This window comes from Capricornis sumatraensis, chromosome 1 (assembly GCF_032405125.1).
Source record: "Capricornis sumatraensis isolate serow.1 chromosome 1, serow.2, whole genome shotgun sequence".
NCBI classification, from domain to species: Eukaryota; Metazoa; Chordata; class Mammalia; order Artiodactyla; family Bovidae; genus Capricornis; species Capricornis sumatraensis.
Genome location: NC_091069.1, coordinates 165,057,125 through 165,072,356, shown reverse-complemented (window position 1 = coordinate 165,072,356; position 15,232 = coordinate 165,057,125). Strand labels below are relative to the sequence as shown.

The following is a 15,232-nucleotide window of genomic DNA, read 5'->3' as shown; positions in this document are numbered from 1 at the left end:
TGCTTAGTGATATAAACCAGACAAAGAAAGACATATACTGTATGATTCCACTTATATATGGAATCTAAAAAACAGAACAGTGAACACACATAGCAGAAACAGAGCCACAGATACAGAGAACAAACGGCGGGTTGCCAGAAGGGGAGGAGGCAGGGGAAGGAGATCAACAGGTGCGTGAGGTTAAGAGGTACACATTTCAGATGCAAACGAGTCATGGGTAAAAAGGAAAAAAAGTTGCTTTTCCATTACTACTGCTCCATTTCCACTGACTCAATGCATGGGGTAATATAGGCTAAATGTGACGAAGATCTTCAAATTTCAGGCTTCTGAACAGTGGTGATGGGTTAGATTTAGCAGCCCCTTTCCCCTGTTTCTTATTAACCTCCATCCTTTTTTGATTCTTTATAGAGTGAGACTGTATTTGGTACAAAAAACAATTCTCAATCTGCACACACTTAATACAAAAGTAAAAATTAAAAGACATAACTGAAATTTTACTTAAAATTTATAAGAAAGTCTTTACCTTCATCAACAGAATCTGAAGTGCTGCTTTTGTCCAGAGAAAGATACTCATTTTTATTCAAGTCGAGTGATTTTGATGACCGTCTACTTAACCTCCTTTCTGAAGTTAGTGAAGGACTTCTGATCTGTTTCTCATTTTGGGGTTCCTCTTTCCCTAACCCCTAAAAGGCAAACAATGAGCTCTTTACTAATAAACACAGTTTGAAATGCTGCTCTTTGAGAGCTTTGCTTGTTATGTTTATATGCCATTTGGTCCATAAAATATTGATAGATAATATAGATCATCCCAAAGTCATCTTCTTATACACTAATGAACCATACATTTATGAAGAACATCATAAGGAAGACTCACGGACAGTTAACATGTGGATCACTTAAGTCGAAGGGAAAGGGGAAAAAGGACAAAAATAATGGAGTGGTCAGTTCTTTGGGGTGTGCAAGGAAAGGAGTCAAACCCAATTAGTTTCCCCAGGCAATACCTGCCCCATCAACTCAAGGAAGAGAACTCACCCATCTCTCAAGACCAGTAACTAAAGGGAAAAGGGAAAGAAAACAGAGATATAAAAGTCACATCAGAGTACAGAGAGGGAGAGTAGATTAAAGGAGAAAGATTAAAGCAAATCCATAAGAATACAGTTGGATTTACTGTTAAGGGACTAAGGGGTTGTACATTAAAATATATTCAATATATACTGCTATCCATACTTTCTGGAAATGGCTTAATAAAGATATATCAAATTATAAAGAAATTTCTGTAATAAATTTAATATTAGACCTTAAAGTATGAATGCTTTTACTATAGTAGTAGTCAAGTAGAAGAGTATGGTAATTAGGCTTACAAAATACAAACCATATGGCAGTGTACTTTCTTGCCTTGTCTGCGTATAAGCAGATGAAAGACAGCGAAAGCATATAATCATTCTACCTCCTGCCCCGTGAGACCTTAGGGCAGCCCTGAACAACAGAAGCAGCTCCAGGGAGGAGGAGCTCCAGGAAAGCAGAATAACAACTGGGACCCAGGACACCATTTATTAAAGTATTACACTATCCTAAGTCAGAGGATTGACTTTTCGATCAGAGATTGCTGTCAAAATCAAGACTTGATTTATTCAGGAGTTCCACACTACAAAGCAACATGCTTATTAGCTGACCTAGGACCTCTATAGATGCTAAGTAGAGTAAGTTTCCACACATATTTCTTTTTTTAATTAAGATTTAATTCCTATTTTAACAAACATGGACAGATACCTATAGGAAAAGCAACATCGCTCTTTTTGAATGGTTAGCATCCAGATGATTTGTATTTCTTTGTATACTTTTCTATGTTTCCTGAATCTTTAAAGAGATTATTAATTTTGTAACATTAAAAACTTATTCTTAGGAAATTCTATTTCTAACTTTTTGTTACTACCAACTTTGTTGGAGATTATTATTTTATAACTTAACAAAAACTTATTCTTAGAAAATTCTATTTCTAACTTTTTGTTATTACCAACCTTATTGGAAGTATAAATGAAACAAAGTGGCATGATATTTGATATCTGAGAATCTCACTGTACTTCTCCTCTTGAATGTAAAAGGCAAAAAGGGACCAAACTTCTAGATTACTTGTATTCCATAAACTGAAAACATCTATCCTAAACATTAGTGAATATATAATCAAACTCAAAACATTAAATTACTCCTCTACATCCACTTCTTTTTCTTAGAGAAAGTATGACTTCCTTTAGGAACAAAACTAGAAGGGCCAATAGATTAACTATCTCGAGAACAGGTACAGAAGCCATTGTCAAAGAAGCTGTAGGAAGGACTCAAGGAATATTAATATTAATGGTTCTGAAAACCCAGCCTCAAAGTCAGATTTGTGTAAAGGGATAAGGGGACTGCAAGAGATCCCCTGTCCTGTTAAACCACCAAACTCAGTGGCTTGTTTTCTCAGTGAAAGCATACAAGGGGATTGGCATTCAGAATCACCTCGCTTACACAAGTAGTAAGTTCCTAAGTATCTCTTGATGAATGAGTTTTACGTGAAATCCACAACACAAAATCACACTGAGATAGATAGATGCATGATGGTCGCCTGAAACAAGCTGAAAACTTGTGGGCCTTTTACATAATCTATTTCAATGTTTCCCAAACATTTATTCACAACAGATGCTGGGAGCTCCATGAGAGAAGGTATAAGGGGTCCACTGATGGCCACACACAGATTCATCAACTATAATGTGTGCCATAGTTGCTTCAGTCATGTCCGACTCTTTGTGACCCTGTGGACTGTAGCCCTCCAGGCTCACCATCCATGGGATTCTCCAGGCAAGAATACTGGAGTGGGTTGCCATTTCCTTCTCCATTCAACTATAATAGATTATGGTTACTGAATACTTAATACGTGTCAAGGACTATTCAATGTACTTCCACATATATTAATTAATTTAGTCCTTACGTTAAAATTCAAATGGGGTATTAGTGTCCTCATCTTATTGTTGAAAAAAGAAAGGCATAGAGAGGTTAAGTAATTAATTTATTTAAGGTCATATAGTTAGAAAGTGGCAGAGGTAGAGTTTGAAGCCAATGCTTTGATTTAAAATAAGAAATTCAGCAATGGCCCAAAATTTGCATCACCAATCAAAAGAACAAAAGCTGCACACTCTCATCACTTAGAATGTGGTTTCTAAGTGCCATCCTTCACTAAAATCAATGGCTCATTAGACAAGTAGCTGATACTAAGTCTGGGACTGAAAATATAAAAAATGTGCTTGGGACACATTATTGTACCAGAAAGAAAGGAAGCTGTCAAAAATAATTGATTATTTCAAAAGGACAGAGGAGCCAACTTGAAGGGGCTCCCATTGGCAGAGGTGACAATCTGAATATAAAAAGTAATAATAATGATGACTTTGATGATAGAAACTCACCAAAACTTTTTTAAAAATTGATAGGCTTATAATAATACTTGAAAAAATAAAGGAAGAAACTAACTAGCTAAAGTGCAAGTCGCTCAGTCGTGTCTGACTCTTTGCAACACCATGGACTATACAGTTCATGGAATTCTCCAGGCTAGAATACTGGAGTGGCAGCTTTTCCCTTTTCCAGGGAAACTTCCTGACCCAGGGATCAAACCCAGGTCGCCCACATTGCAGGCGGATTCTTTACCAGCTGAGCCACAAGGGAAGCCCAAGAATACTGGAGTGGGTAGCCTATCCCTTCTCCAAGGGATCTTCCCGACCCAGGAATCAAACCAGGGTCTCCTGCATTGCAGGCGGATTCTTTACCAACTGAGCTATCAGGGAAACCCTAACTGGCTAACTAGCTATGAAAATTAACTGGATGTGTCTGATTCAGTGGGCTTCCCAGGTGATGCTAGTGGTAAAGAACCCACCTGTCAATGCAGGAGATGTAAAAAGAGACATGGGTTTGATCTCTGGGAAGATCCCCTAAAGGAAATGGCAACCCATTTCTTGCCTGGAGAATCCCATGGTCAGGGTAGCCTGGTGGGCTACAGTCCATAGCGTTGGAAAGAATGCGACACGACTAAGCAACTTAGCACGTACACCTGATTTAGTAGTTTAACAAGCGTTTGCTGTTACTCGAGCACGGTGCTCAGGGTTCTCACCTCCCTTTCAAAACTGATCCTTCAATTACATACACTATCTACTCTGAGAACAGTTCTGCTATGAATTTTTCCACCTTATTTATTTTTAAAAATTGATAGGGGCTTCCCCCGTGGCTCAGCAGTAAAGAATTCCCACAATGCAGGAGCTGCAGGAGATGTGGGTTTGATCCCTGGGTTGGGAAGATCTCCTGGAGGACAGCATGGCTGAAGAATACCCACTTCAGTACTCTTGCCTGGAGAATCCCAAGGTCAGAGGAGTCCAGCAGGCAACAGTCCACCGGGCCGCAGAGTCAGACAAAACTGAAACGACTTAGCATGCACGCATCCTCCTTACACACTGATGTCCAGGAAACTGCCTGGTTAACTCTGCACCATATCCAGGTCTGAACAGAAACACGTATTATTCCCATGTAATCTCTGCTACTTAAAGGCTTAAAACTCTTGCCCTAAAATAAAAGAGCAGCCTCACATCTTAAGTGTTTAAATATTTGGTATACTATATTTTTATTTGATCTTCCATTATGATGAAAACATGGTAATATCAGATAGATTTTAAAAGGGAATCATATACCAACCCCTTTTGGTGAATTTCCTTCAATTGACTCTGATTCTGAAACCCGACTAATTGATTCACGGGTAAAACTGATTGACTTGGATAATTTTTCATCTCTCTCCCCACAGTCATCCAGGCTGCTTCTTCCTGGACTTCTGTAAGAAACAGAGCATAGAAACGTAAACAAGGTTACTTCTGAACAAATAAACGATTTAGTCTCCTCATTCAGGTCCTTTTCTATTATAAAGCATTTTGAAGACAATTTTTTTAAAGCAACAAATAAGCTTCCACCTATAACAAAGTTATATTCATAACTCACAAGCAAATTGATCTCACTGCTGAAAATAAAATATGCTTATGTAAGATTTTACAAACTTCAGAAACCATTTAAAAATGAACCAAATACAAATGGCCATAACAGCAACTAATACATTGAACACTGCTTGTTTAAGTTTTAGCTGTGAACAATGAAGATGCTTTGAAAGGGTCAAGGTAAACGTTTGAGTTGGATGCCAGATGGCACCAGGAGGCAGTTTTAGATCTCATCCCCTCCCTTCAGATTCGGTCCCAGCTGAGATAGCACATCTCTCTGAGAAGGGGAACCTCCTGACGTCTGAGCACAGAGCCCATCCATCAGTCCATGCTCTCCTCATTCCTGAGAACAAAAATTCCTAAGGTTAAAGGAGAAACTTCTCAAATGATCATAGGGACACAGACTACAATAAATGCCTTGGGGCTTGCTTTTCTTCTTTCAGGGAGGGGAAAAACAAAAAAAGGAAAGTGTATGAGATATAAAAGGAGCACAGAAGGATCTCATTTCCATTGCTCAACTTTATTGAGCAATTAGTATTACAATTTGATCATTACTATATTTAGATGTAAAGCTCTTCTAAAATAAAGTAGTAGCCTGACATCTGAAGCCAAGTTATCCTGAGAAAGAAACAGAAAAGCCAGAAGAGTCTACACTACACTACTCCACTCAAGTAATACTTAGATCTACTCCCGGCCAATAGAACGGTAGCACCTTGAGGGAACAGGAAAAACGGCTCCTAAAGACGAAACCACGAGCTGAGCGTCTGTAGCTGAGGATTTTAAGGATGGAGGTGGATTGTGGAAAAATAAAAAAAGAGGAAGGAGAGTGAAGAAAAGACTGAAAGTGAAGAGAAAAAAGATGAAAGAGCAGAGGAAATAAAGGTCTGGAAAGGTGTGAGGCAGACACACTTCTCTCAGAGGTTGGAAGAACGGGAAAGAGTAGCAGAGCAAACGAGGATCCTGCCACATCTTCTTCTAGAAAGCACTCAGCCACCTGAGGAAAAGCTGCATGTTACGCTGTGGTACACTGCACAAAGCAGCAGATGCAAAATATTTACTCTTTCTGTCTTCAAAGACTAGAAACTTTTCAAGTCGGCAGGAACCTTGGAGATCACCTAGTTTAACTGCCTCCTTTCACAGATGAATACACTGAGGATCAGAAAGGCTAAGTGATTTGCCTGAGTCTGCTCAGCTACTAGGTGGTAAAGTTAAGACTAAAATCCAGATCTTCTTTACCACCATCCAAGGCTCTCTGCATTATGTCAAGTGCTTTTCTACCCAACTCCAGTACCTGAGAGAGGCTAGTAAACTTTACAAGGAGAGTAGTCCAGTGGAAATTTTTAGCTTTACAGAAAACTAATATACATGTGTAACCCATGTTAAAAAAAAAACAAAGACTGCAAAATATTAGTGCTAAGCTGATACAATATAAATAGGATCAGTATAACTAGAAGACTATCTGGATATGTGCACACACTGAGACTTCAAAAGCTTTCCATCTTAAGACTTATTTGCTGTAGAATTTTTAAAAAAATAATTCACCAAATTTTTCATTAAGTTTTAATTCATATACTATAAAATTCACCCAGTTTAAAGTGCATAATACAGTTGTTTACTGCCATCACCACTTTTTAATTTTAGAACATTTTTATCACCCCAAAGGAAATCCTATATCCATTAGCAGTCACTTCCATTCTTCCTCTCCCCCAGTTCCTGGCAACTGCTAACCTACTCTCTATCTGCATGGATTTACTGATTCTGGACTTTACTTCGATTCTGGACTTTACTTCGTATAGGTGGAATCATACAATATATGATCTTTTGTGACTGGCTCCTTTGACTTAGCATAATGCTTACTGCAGAATTTTCATGTATTATCCTGAGTTATTTGTATTGCTTCGATCTCAACTATCACTGGACAAAATGCACTTTTATTTGACAGGTTAATAAAAATGTCCACTCTTCTAAGTGAATTCCCATCAGTCAAAAATAGTCTCTCTCTACTCTGAATTTTTCCCACATTACCTATTGCTGTTTTTGGCCCTTATCATTTTTAACCCTCTATTATAAGTATTTGCATTTTCCATAGTGCTATAAGCTCTCTCATCAATGCATTCAAATATTTATTGAGTGCCAACTACAAGTCAACATGACGCTAGGGTATCCTTGAGGAAAAGTCATATTATCTTTGTACCCTCAAAATATCTTCCAGCTGATTTACTTTATTGTTACATGTATGTTAGGTGGCATATTCCATATAGTCAAAGCTATGGTTTTTCCAGTAGTCATGTATGGATGTGAGAGCTGAACCATAAAGAAGGCTGAGTGCCAAAGAATTGATGCTTTTAACTGTGGTGCTGGAGAAGACTTAAAAGTCCCTTGGACAGCAAGGAGATCTAATCAGTCAATCCTAAAGTAAATATTCATTGGATATTCATTGGTATATTCATTGGAAGGACTGATGCTGAAGCTGAGGCTCCAATGCTTTGGCCACTTGATGTAAAGAGTCAACTCATTAGAAAAGACCCTGATGCTGGGAAAGATTGAAGGCAGGAGGAGAAGGGGATGACAGAGGATGAGATGGTTGGATGACATCACTCTGTGGATATGAGTTTGAGCAAACTCCGAGAGATAGTGAAGGACAGGGAAGCCTGGCATGCTGTAGTCCATGGGGTCACAAAGAGTCAGACACGACTGAGCAGCTAAACAATAAATGAGCTAAGCGCTTAGTAGGTACTTCTCCATATCCTTAATAAAAAGGTTTACTAACCCCATGCTTTATGCAAATCCTAGGTGACAGTTAAAAACTTAGAATTATATCATCTGATCTGTATTTCCTTACCAGTTAACAAACTATTCATTGTCCACATCTTTCACTCATTCCTTTACAGAGAAGCAAGAGGCAAATTTCACCCAAGGTGAAACAGAAAGCCTGAATTAATAGTTTAAAATACTTCTGCTTTGACTAAAGATTGATAAATCTTGACATTTCAAAACATTTTGTGGTACCTTGGCTGCACAGTATCCTCAATTGATAGGGACAAGTTCTCCATCTCTTCAGCATTTAAGCCTAGCTCAGTGCCATAGTTCTCCTGGAGCAGCTGCCAGAATTCCTGTCTGGTCAAGCTCTAGAATGACACAAAGATTAGCCTAACCATTGGGAACATAATGAATTATAACACAGTAACTCAAAACATGAATTCTGACATCAAAATAACCAGCTGTGCAGTTATGGCTTTGGAGTTATTTGACCTTCTAAATGTCAGTTTTCTGCATCCATAAAAAGTAGGTTAACAGAATGTATCTGACAGAGTTGATACTGGAAATAGGTAGATGATTTTTAAATGTGTACTATAATAACTACTGTGAATGGGAGGCAAGATATTTAAAGATATTCCTCTTTTTATAAAATAATTTGTTCATAGTGTCTGGCAATTACTAATCTGTAATTTACATTTTGCAGTCCAACCAGTGTACCAGGGTGGTGGATCACCATTCAGAATTCCAATCAATTCAGAATCCCCTCCCCTTAATTTATAATGTATCTGAATATTTTAACTATATGTGAAACCTCATATATCAGTAAATTTTTAATTATATTTCCCTAAAATGCCAAAGTCTGGAGTTTAGAATATTTCCTGTTTATTTTTATTTAAAGTTTTTTTTTTTAATGTTGACCATTTTTATAGTATTTATTGAATTTGTTACAATAGTGCTTCTGTTTTAATGCTTTGGCTTCTTGACTGTGAGGCATGTAGGATCTTAGCTTTCTGAATAGGTATCAAACCCATACCTGCTGCACTAGAAGGTGCAGTCTAATCACTGGACCACCAGGGAAGTCTTTATTTTTGTTTATTTTTCATAAAGTTCAGCTTGTTCTTTCTTTATAAGTATCACTGGTTGTTGTTCAGTCATTCAGTCATGTCTGACTCTCTACAACCCCATGTACCTCAGCATGCCAGGCTTCCCTGTCCTTTACCCTCTCCCAGAGTTTGCTCAAACTCATGTCCATTGAGTCGGTGATGCCATCCAAACATCTCATCCTGTTATCCCCTTCTGCTCCTGCCTTGAATCTTTCCCAGCATCAGAGTCTTTTCCAATGAGTTGCCTCTTCTCATCAGGTGGCCAAAGTATTGGAGTTTCAGCTTCAAGGTACTATCAGTCCTTCCAAGAATATTCAGGGTTGATTTCCTTTAGGATTGATTGGTTTGATCTCCTTGCAGTCCAAGCGACTCTCAAGAGTCTTCTCCAACACTACAGTTCAAAAGCATCAATTCTTCAGTGCTCAGCCTTTTTTATGGTCCAACTTTCATATCCATACATGACTACTGGAAAAACCATAGCCTTGATTAGATGGACCTTTGTCGGCAAAGTGACCTTTCCTTTAATACACTATCTAGGTTCATCATAGGTTTTCTTCCAAGGAGCTGCTGCTGCTGCTGCTAAGTCGCTTCAGTCATGTCCAACTCTGTGCAACCCCACAGACGGCAGCCCACCAGGCTCCCCTAAATATCTTTAATTTCATGGCTGCAGTCACCATCCAAAGCGATTTTGGAGCCCAAGAAAATAATGTCTGTCACTGTCTCCCCATCTATTTGCCATGAAGTGATGAGACTGGATGGCATGATCATTTTTTGAATGTTGAGTTTTAAGCCAGCTTTTCACTCTTGTTTTTCACCTTCATCATGAGGCTCTTTAGTTCTTTGCTTTCTGCCATTAGAGTGGTGTCATCTGTGTATCTGAGGTTATTGATATTTCTCCCGGCAACCTTAATCCAAGCCTGTGCTTCATCCAGTCCGTCATTTCCCATGATGTATTCTGCATATAAGTTAAATAAGGAGGGTGACAGTATACAGCCTTGACGTACTCCTTTCTCAATTTGGAACCAGTCCATTGTTCCATGTCTGGTTCTAACTGTTGCTTCTTGACCTGCATACAGGTTTCTCAGGAGGCGAGTAAGGTGATCTCTTTAAGAATTTTCCACAGTTTGTTGTGATCCACACGTCGGTCTTTAGCGCAAAGAAGCAGATGCTTTTCTGGAAATCTCTTGCTTTTTCTATGATCCAACAGATGCTGGCAATTGATCTCTGGTTCCTCTGCCTTTTCTAAATCCAGCTTGGATATCTGGAAGTTCTCGGTTCATATATTGTTGAAGCCTAGGTTGAAGGATTTTGAGCTTTACCTTGTTAGTATGTGAAATGAGCAGAATTGTGTGGTAATTTGCAATTCTTTGGCATTGCCTTTCTTTGGGATTGGAATGAAAACTGATCTTTCCCAGTCCTGTGGCCACTGCTGAGTTTTCCTAAGTCACTGGCATATTGAGTGTAGCACTTTCACAACATCATCTTTTAGGATTTGAAATAGCTCAGCTGGAATTCCATCACCTCCACCAGCTCTGTTCTTAGTAATGCTTCCTAAGGCCCACTTGACTTCATACTCTAGGATATCTGGTTCTAGTGAGTGACCACACCATCATGGTTATCTGGGTCATTATGACCTTTTTTGTACAGTTCTTCTGAGTATTCTTGTCACCTCTCCTTAATATCTTCCGTTTCTGTTAAGTCCATCAGGGTTAAATAATCTAATATAAAAAACTCATGTATTACAAAGGAAAACAAAAATAGTATGAAAATCAATGGTCTGATTTTTAGAAACATTATAGATGGTTAATTACATAATTAAGCTAGGTAGAGGGGGGCAGCATTATATGAAGCAATTGCTGGCAAGATTCTTTACTTCTCTCATTCATTCAACAGATATTTATTTAGAACCTACCAACCCAGGTGGCTCAGTGGTAAAGGATCTACCTATAATGTGGAAGATGCAGGTTTGATCCCCGGGTTGGGGAAGATCCTCTGGAGAAGGAAATGGCAACCCACTCCAGTAATCTTGCCTGAAAAATTCCATGAACAGAGGAGCCTGGTGGGCTACAGTCCATGGGGTCACAAAAGAGTCAGACACAAGTTAGTGACTAAAGCACACAAATGTATATTACTACACTAGATACTAAAAAGGATAGAATGATATCCTACTTGTTCTCTAACAACCTATTATAATATAGTTGAAAAAACATGGGTAACTTTTATGCAAAAGTTAAATAGGACAAACTATAACATTATTACGTACTAAAGAACTGATGGAATCAACATGATATAGAAGTATAAAGGAAAGAAACATCAGCGTGGGTTAGGATGATCAGAAAAGGCTTCACATTATAGAAGGGTCTTCAGCTGAGCTGAAAGAATACAACAAATAGAGGAAATGGAGAAATTAAAAAATTAGGAAGCGGAAGTCTATATAAAAATATAGAATAAATACATGAAAAACACAAACAATATTTGTTCTGAAGTCAGCAAACACTGTATCAAACTACTTGGAGTAAAAATATTAAGTGAGGAAGTAGTAGGGATAAATACAGAGATTTTACAAGGCCAAAATATACAGATATCTTGAATTCTTCCCAGCTATTCCTGACAACAAATACCACATTTCCTTTTTTTTCCCTCTCTCTGTTTATCCGCTCTGTCTAGTAGCTTTGGTATCTTTGTTTGTTATGTTACACTAGATGACCTTCATCGTTTCATGGAAACTCAGAGACATTAAGAACAAAATTTCTGCACTTTAGACTGCTAGTTCCCAGATGACTAGCATTTCATAAGAGTAGCTGTTGAAACTCCAGATATTATTTCAAAAAGTCAAAAATATCCAAACACTTACCAACAATAAAGTTATTCAAGCTGGGTAAAATGTCAGGTCACTTTGCTTGGGGCTGAATTCTATTAACCTAGAGTGGTTATCTCAGGCTGATAAGAAACTCTCATTGGAAAGAATGAACGTCTAATAAACAGTAAACAATAAGGTTCTAACATTTTATTATTTAATATACATTACTTAATTGGTGGATAAAAAGTCTTTTGAAGCATAGTGTCCATAGAATAAAAATAACAAGGATCACTAGTGGTAAAGAAAGTTAAGAAACAACTGTGCTTGATTCTAAAGGTTCCCCAACCTGTCTGACTCTCACTCCAGAAGAACCATTTGTGAATAGCTTTTTTTTTTTTTTACAATAGCAGTTAGCTAATACTGATAATTAGCTCTGATAATTATAACTGATATATTCCAAAGATGTTATCTTTGAAACACTTTCAATATCATAAATGCATGGTTAACTTTATAAAGAGAAACAAGCAATATTTCAACATACTTATGGAAGATTAAGCTTTTATAAAAACTCTTCAGGAAATAATAGGTATCAAAATATTCAAAAAACAAACTAAAACAAGTAGATAAACAATGAGCTATACACTCTGACAGCTTCCTAAGTGTGAAAGAAATGAAACTTATGAGCAAAATAGTAACAATAAAAATACAATTTTATTTGACTACATATATAAATGTTTTAAATACATTATCATATACTATGAGGAAGTTAATAGAGTAACTTCAATATATTTTAATCTATTAATTCAATACAAATATATAAGGTTAAGAGAAAACAAAATAGAACTCATTTAATTTGCCACTTATAGATTTGCTAATTGGTTAAAAATGACTTTTTCTACAAAGTTGGCACAAAGTCACAAAAATGATTATTTACAGTCACGTTGAATATTCAAACACTAAAACATATACCCAGACTGATATTCATAATTCTTTCAATAATCAGCAGCAAACCTGGGTTAGGTAACCTTAAAGAAAATTTAAATCTTAAACAAAGGTTGACCACCTACCTGGGAACAATGGGGAGGAAGGCTCCCCTTTCAGTCTGCTGAGACGAATCAAGCAGTAATCAGATAAGGCTCAAAAGTCAGATCAATTTCTAGCCCTGAAAGCTTTGTATTCTTAGTACACTGCAAGGTTTCTCTACAGTAGAGTTCCAAACATTTAATGACAGTTATGTAAAATCACTGCTCTAATCTTCTAGTTTTGTTATGGATTTTCCTTATAAAAGACAAGCTCTACTATAACTTAAAGCACATTATTTGTCACTTCCTGGTTTGCAGCACCAGCGCTCTTTTCCAGGCTGCCGGTCAGAATGCAGAACTGGAAGTTACACCTCACTCTACAGGTTCCCAAGCCACTCCTACTGGGAGAGGGTAGGTAAACAAGGCTTTATTAAAGGGACAGGTCCCAATTTCTTCTGTTCTACACATCGATTAGAAACAATAAAATGTAAATGAAAATATCTTGCTTATGCTCCATTATGTAAAATGCCTATTGCAATAATATCTTAATCTTCTTGTTAAAGTTAAATATTTGATATATTAAGGGTTAAATTTTCTTCTCCATGCTGATGCCTCCTAGTCAATCCTGGCAATGTCATCACTTCTTCAGTGCTAAGTCACATCCCCATGAGACTCCTGCATTAACCCTTCACAACTATCCAGGATTTCATTTCTGTAGTATTGTAAACGGAACGTCAGGAACGAGCTTTTCGGGTGGAGCAATTCCAAGAAGCAGTCAGCACATTTTTCATCGCTCAGACATTTACATCTTGATTACTCAATAATTCTTTTCTTTAGAAGTATTTTTAACTTTATTCAGAATAATTTCCTGACAGGGACCTCGACTACAGGAAACACTATGCAGAGTCTCAACTACCAGTTCTAATTTATAACCCAGAAGAAAATTTTTCATCTAAATGAAAGACCAAATCTTGCCCTAATTTCTACCTAGCTGTTTCAGCTAGTTTAGTAAAGAGTGTGACAAGTCAAAGGCTACTTGATGAACTGCAAGGATTAACCCCTTGGTGATGAGGTAGGGTGGCTAAAATCTAATCATTTTATACAACAGCAGAATAAGGGACCAAAGTGACATTGGAAGATACTATTTGGTCAAACTGAAGAGACCTCATTATGGGGTGGGCTTCCACTCCCCAAAAACCAGTGCTCTTGACATATTATGGCAGTTCTCATTGACCCAAACCACAGGTAAGTATTTTTACTCTACCATGGTAACCAAAGCGCTATGAGAAAAACATACATTACCTGTACTGTAAGTGATCTTTATATACTTTTGCCAAGTATAAAAATCCCTTATAGTAAATGACTGGATACAGAGCAGAGCTCAGCAGATTTAAGAGGGAAAACAGAACCTAAGCCTGGACCTGAAGAAAGTCCGACATACAAAGGCTGAGTGAAAGAGGAGTACCCAGAAAAAAAGGATAAAAATTCAAGAGAGGCAGAAGAAAGTTCAGAAAGAATGACACGGAAATCAAGGGAAAAAGGTATTTCAAAACAGAGGGACTACACCATGGTGTGAAATGCTGCTGAAATATCAAGAAAGACACGCTTATGTATGTCAAATTCAAGTGTGCAGAGGAATGAAGCAATCTGGCAAGCCAGCTGACCATAACTGGAGAGGGCAGGGAGAGGGTAACACAGAGAGGAAGAAGGACAGAGTCTCTAGGGGAGGGGGAAGCAGCCAGGTATGAAGAGACCATATTCCATGTTAAATATAGAAGGGAACCTACCAGTTTACACATAGAAAAGCAATAACTGTGGTTGTGTTCTTTTCAAAGATATACTTTTAAAATGACAGCTTCTTTGATAACAACCTGAAGGACAGATTAGAGTGTTTAAAGAGATCTTTAGGAGACTACTGCAATGGTTCAAGCTAGAAATGATGAGGGTCTTGATGACTGACATAACACATTGGCAAAGAAGAGGTAAGAAAACAAAGATGCACCGGGTTTCTGGCTTGGGTGGCTGGTCAGGAGGAGGTATACTTCACTGACCAATGGAAAATAGATGGAGGAGTTCTGCCAACCAGAAAGGTAAAAAAGAAGGAACAATAGACAAATACTTCTACACTGCCAGGTTACTATATAGACTATGTGACTAAAATACTTAGCAATTTGCATCTTTTTTCCCGGTAGGTTTGAATACTGCTCTTATTAGATTTCTAACACTACTGGAAAACTTCTAGATTTCCAAGTAATTTCAAAAGGAAGAATCATTGGAGAGGGGCATAAGGAAGAATAAGAGGTTTGATAAGGCTGAAGAGTCTGCAAGAGGAAGCTGGATGGCACTCTTCTCAAAGATGACACTAACTTGATCAGTTAACCACTATTTGGAGAATGGCCTCAGCACTGTTGACTTCCTAGAGAGGCACTCAGAGCATCTGACTCAAACCAGCTACACTCAAAAGCTGCACACACATGCTCCATAGTAAATACACTAATGCTCAGAACAGTCTTTTTCTAGACTTCAGAAGGCGTTCATCCTTACCAT

At 37.8% G+C, this 15,232-nt stretch overlaps 1 protein-coding gene across 4 annotated transcripts in view; it reads right to left on the bottom strand.

Annotated features, from left to right (window-relative positions):
• GRAMD1C (GRAM domain containing 1C) overlaps positions 1 to 15,232 on the bottom strand; it is a 98,831-nt gene that overhangs the window by 30,047 nt on the left and 53,552 nt on the right. For 2 of the 4 annotated variants that reach the window (XM_068965036.1, XM_068965014.1), the window contains exons 4-6: positions 8,010 to 8,128; positions 4,711 to 4,843; positions 524 to 683 (exon numbers count right to left, since the gene is read on the bottom strand). In XM_068965036.1, coding sequence (XP_068821137.1) covers positions 524 to 683; positions 4,711 to 4,843; positions 8,010 to 8,053 — 337 coding nt within the window. In that variant the 5' untranslated portion in view covers positions 8,054 to 8,128. Of the gene's footprint in view, positions 1 to 523; positions 684 to 4,710; positions 4,844 to 8,009; positions 8,129 to 11,717; positions 11,786 to 12,730; positions 13,007 to 15,232 lie in introns of those variants that run through there. The other 2 variants (XM_068965021.1, XM_068965028.1) reach the window with 2 other exon arrangements.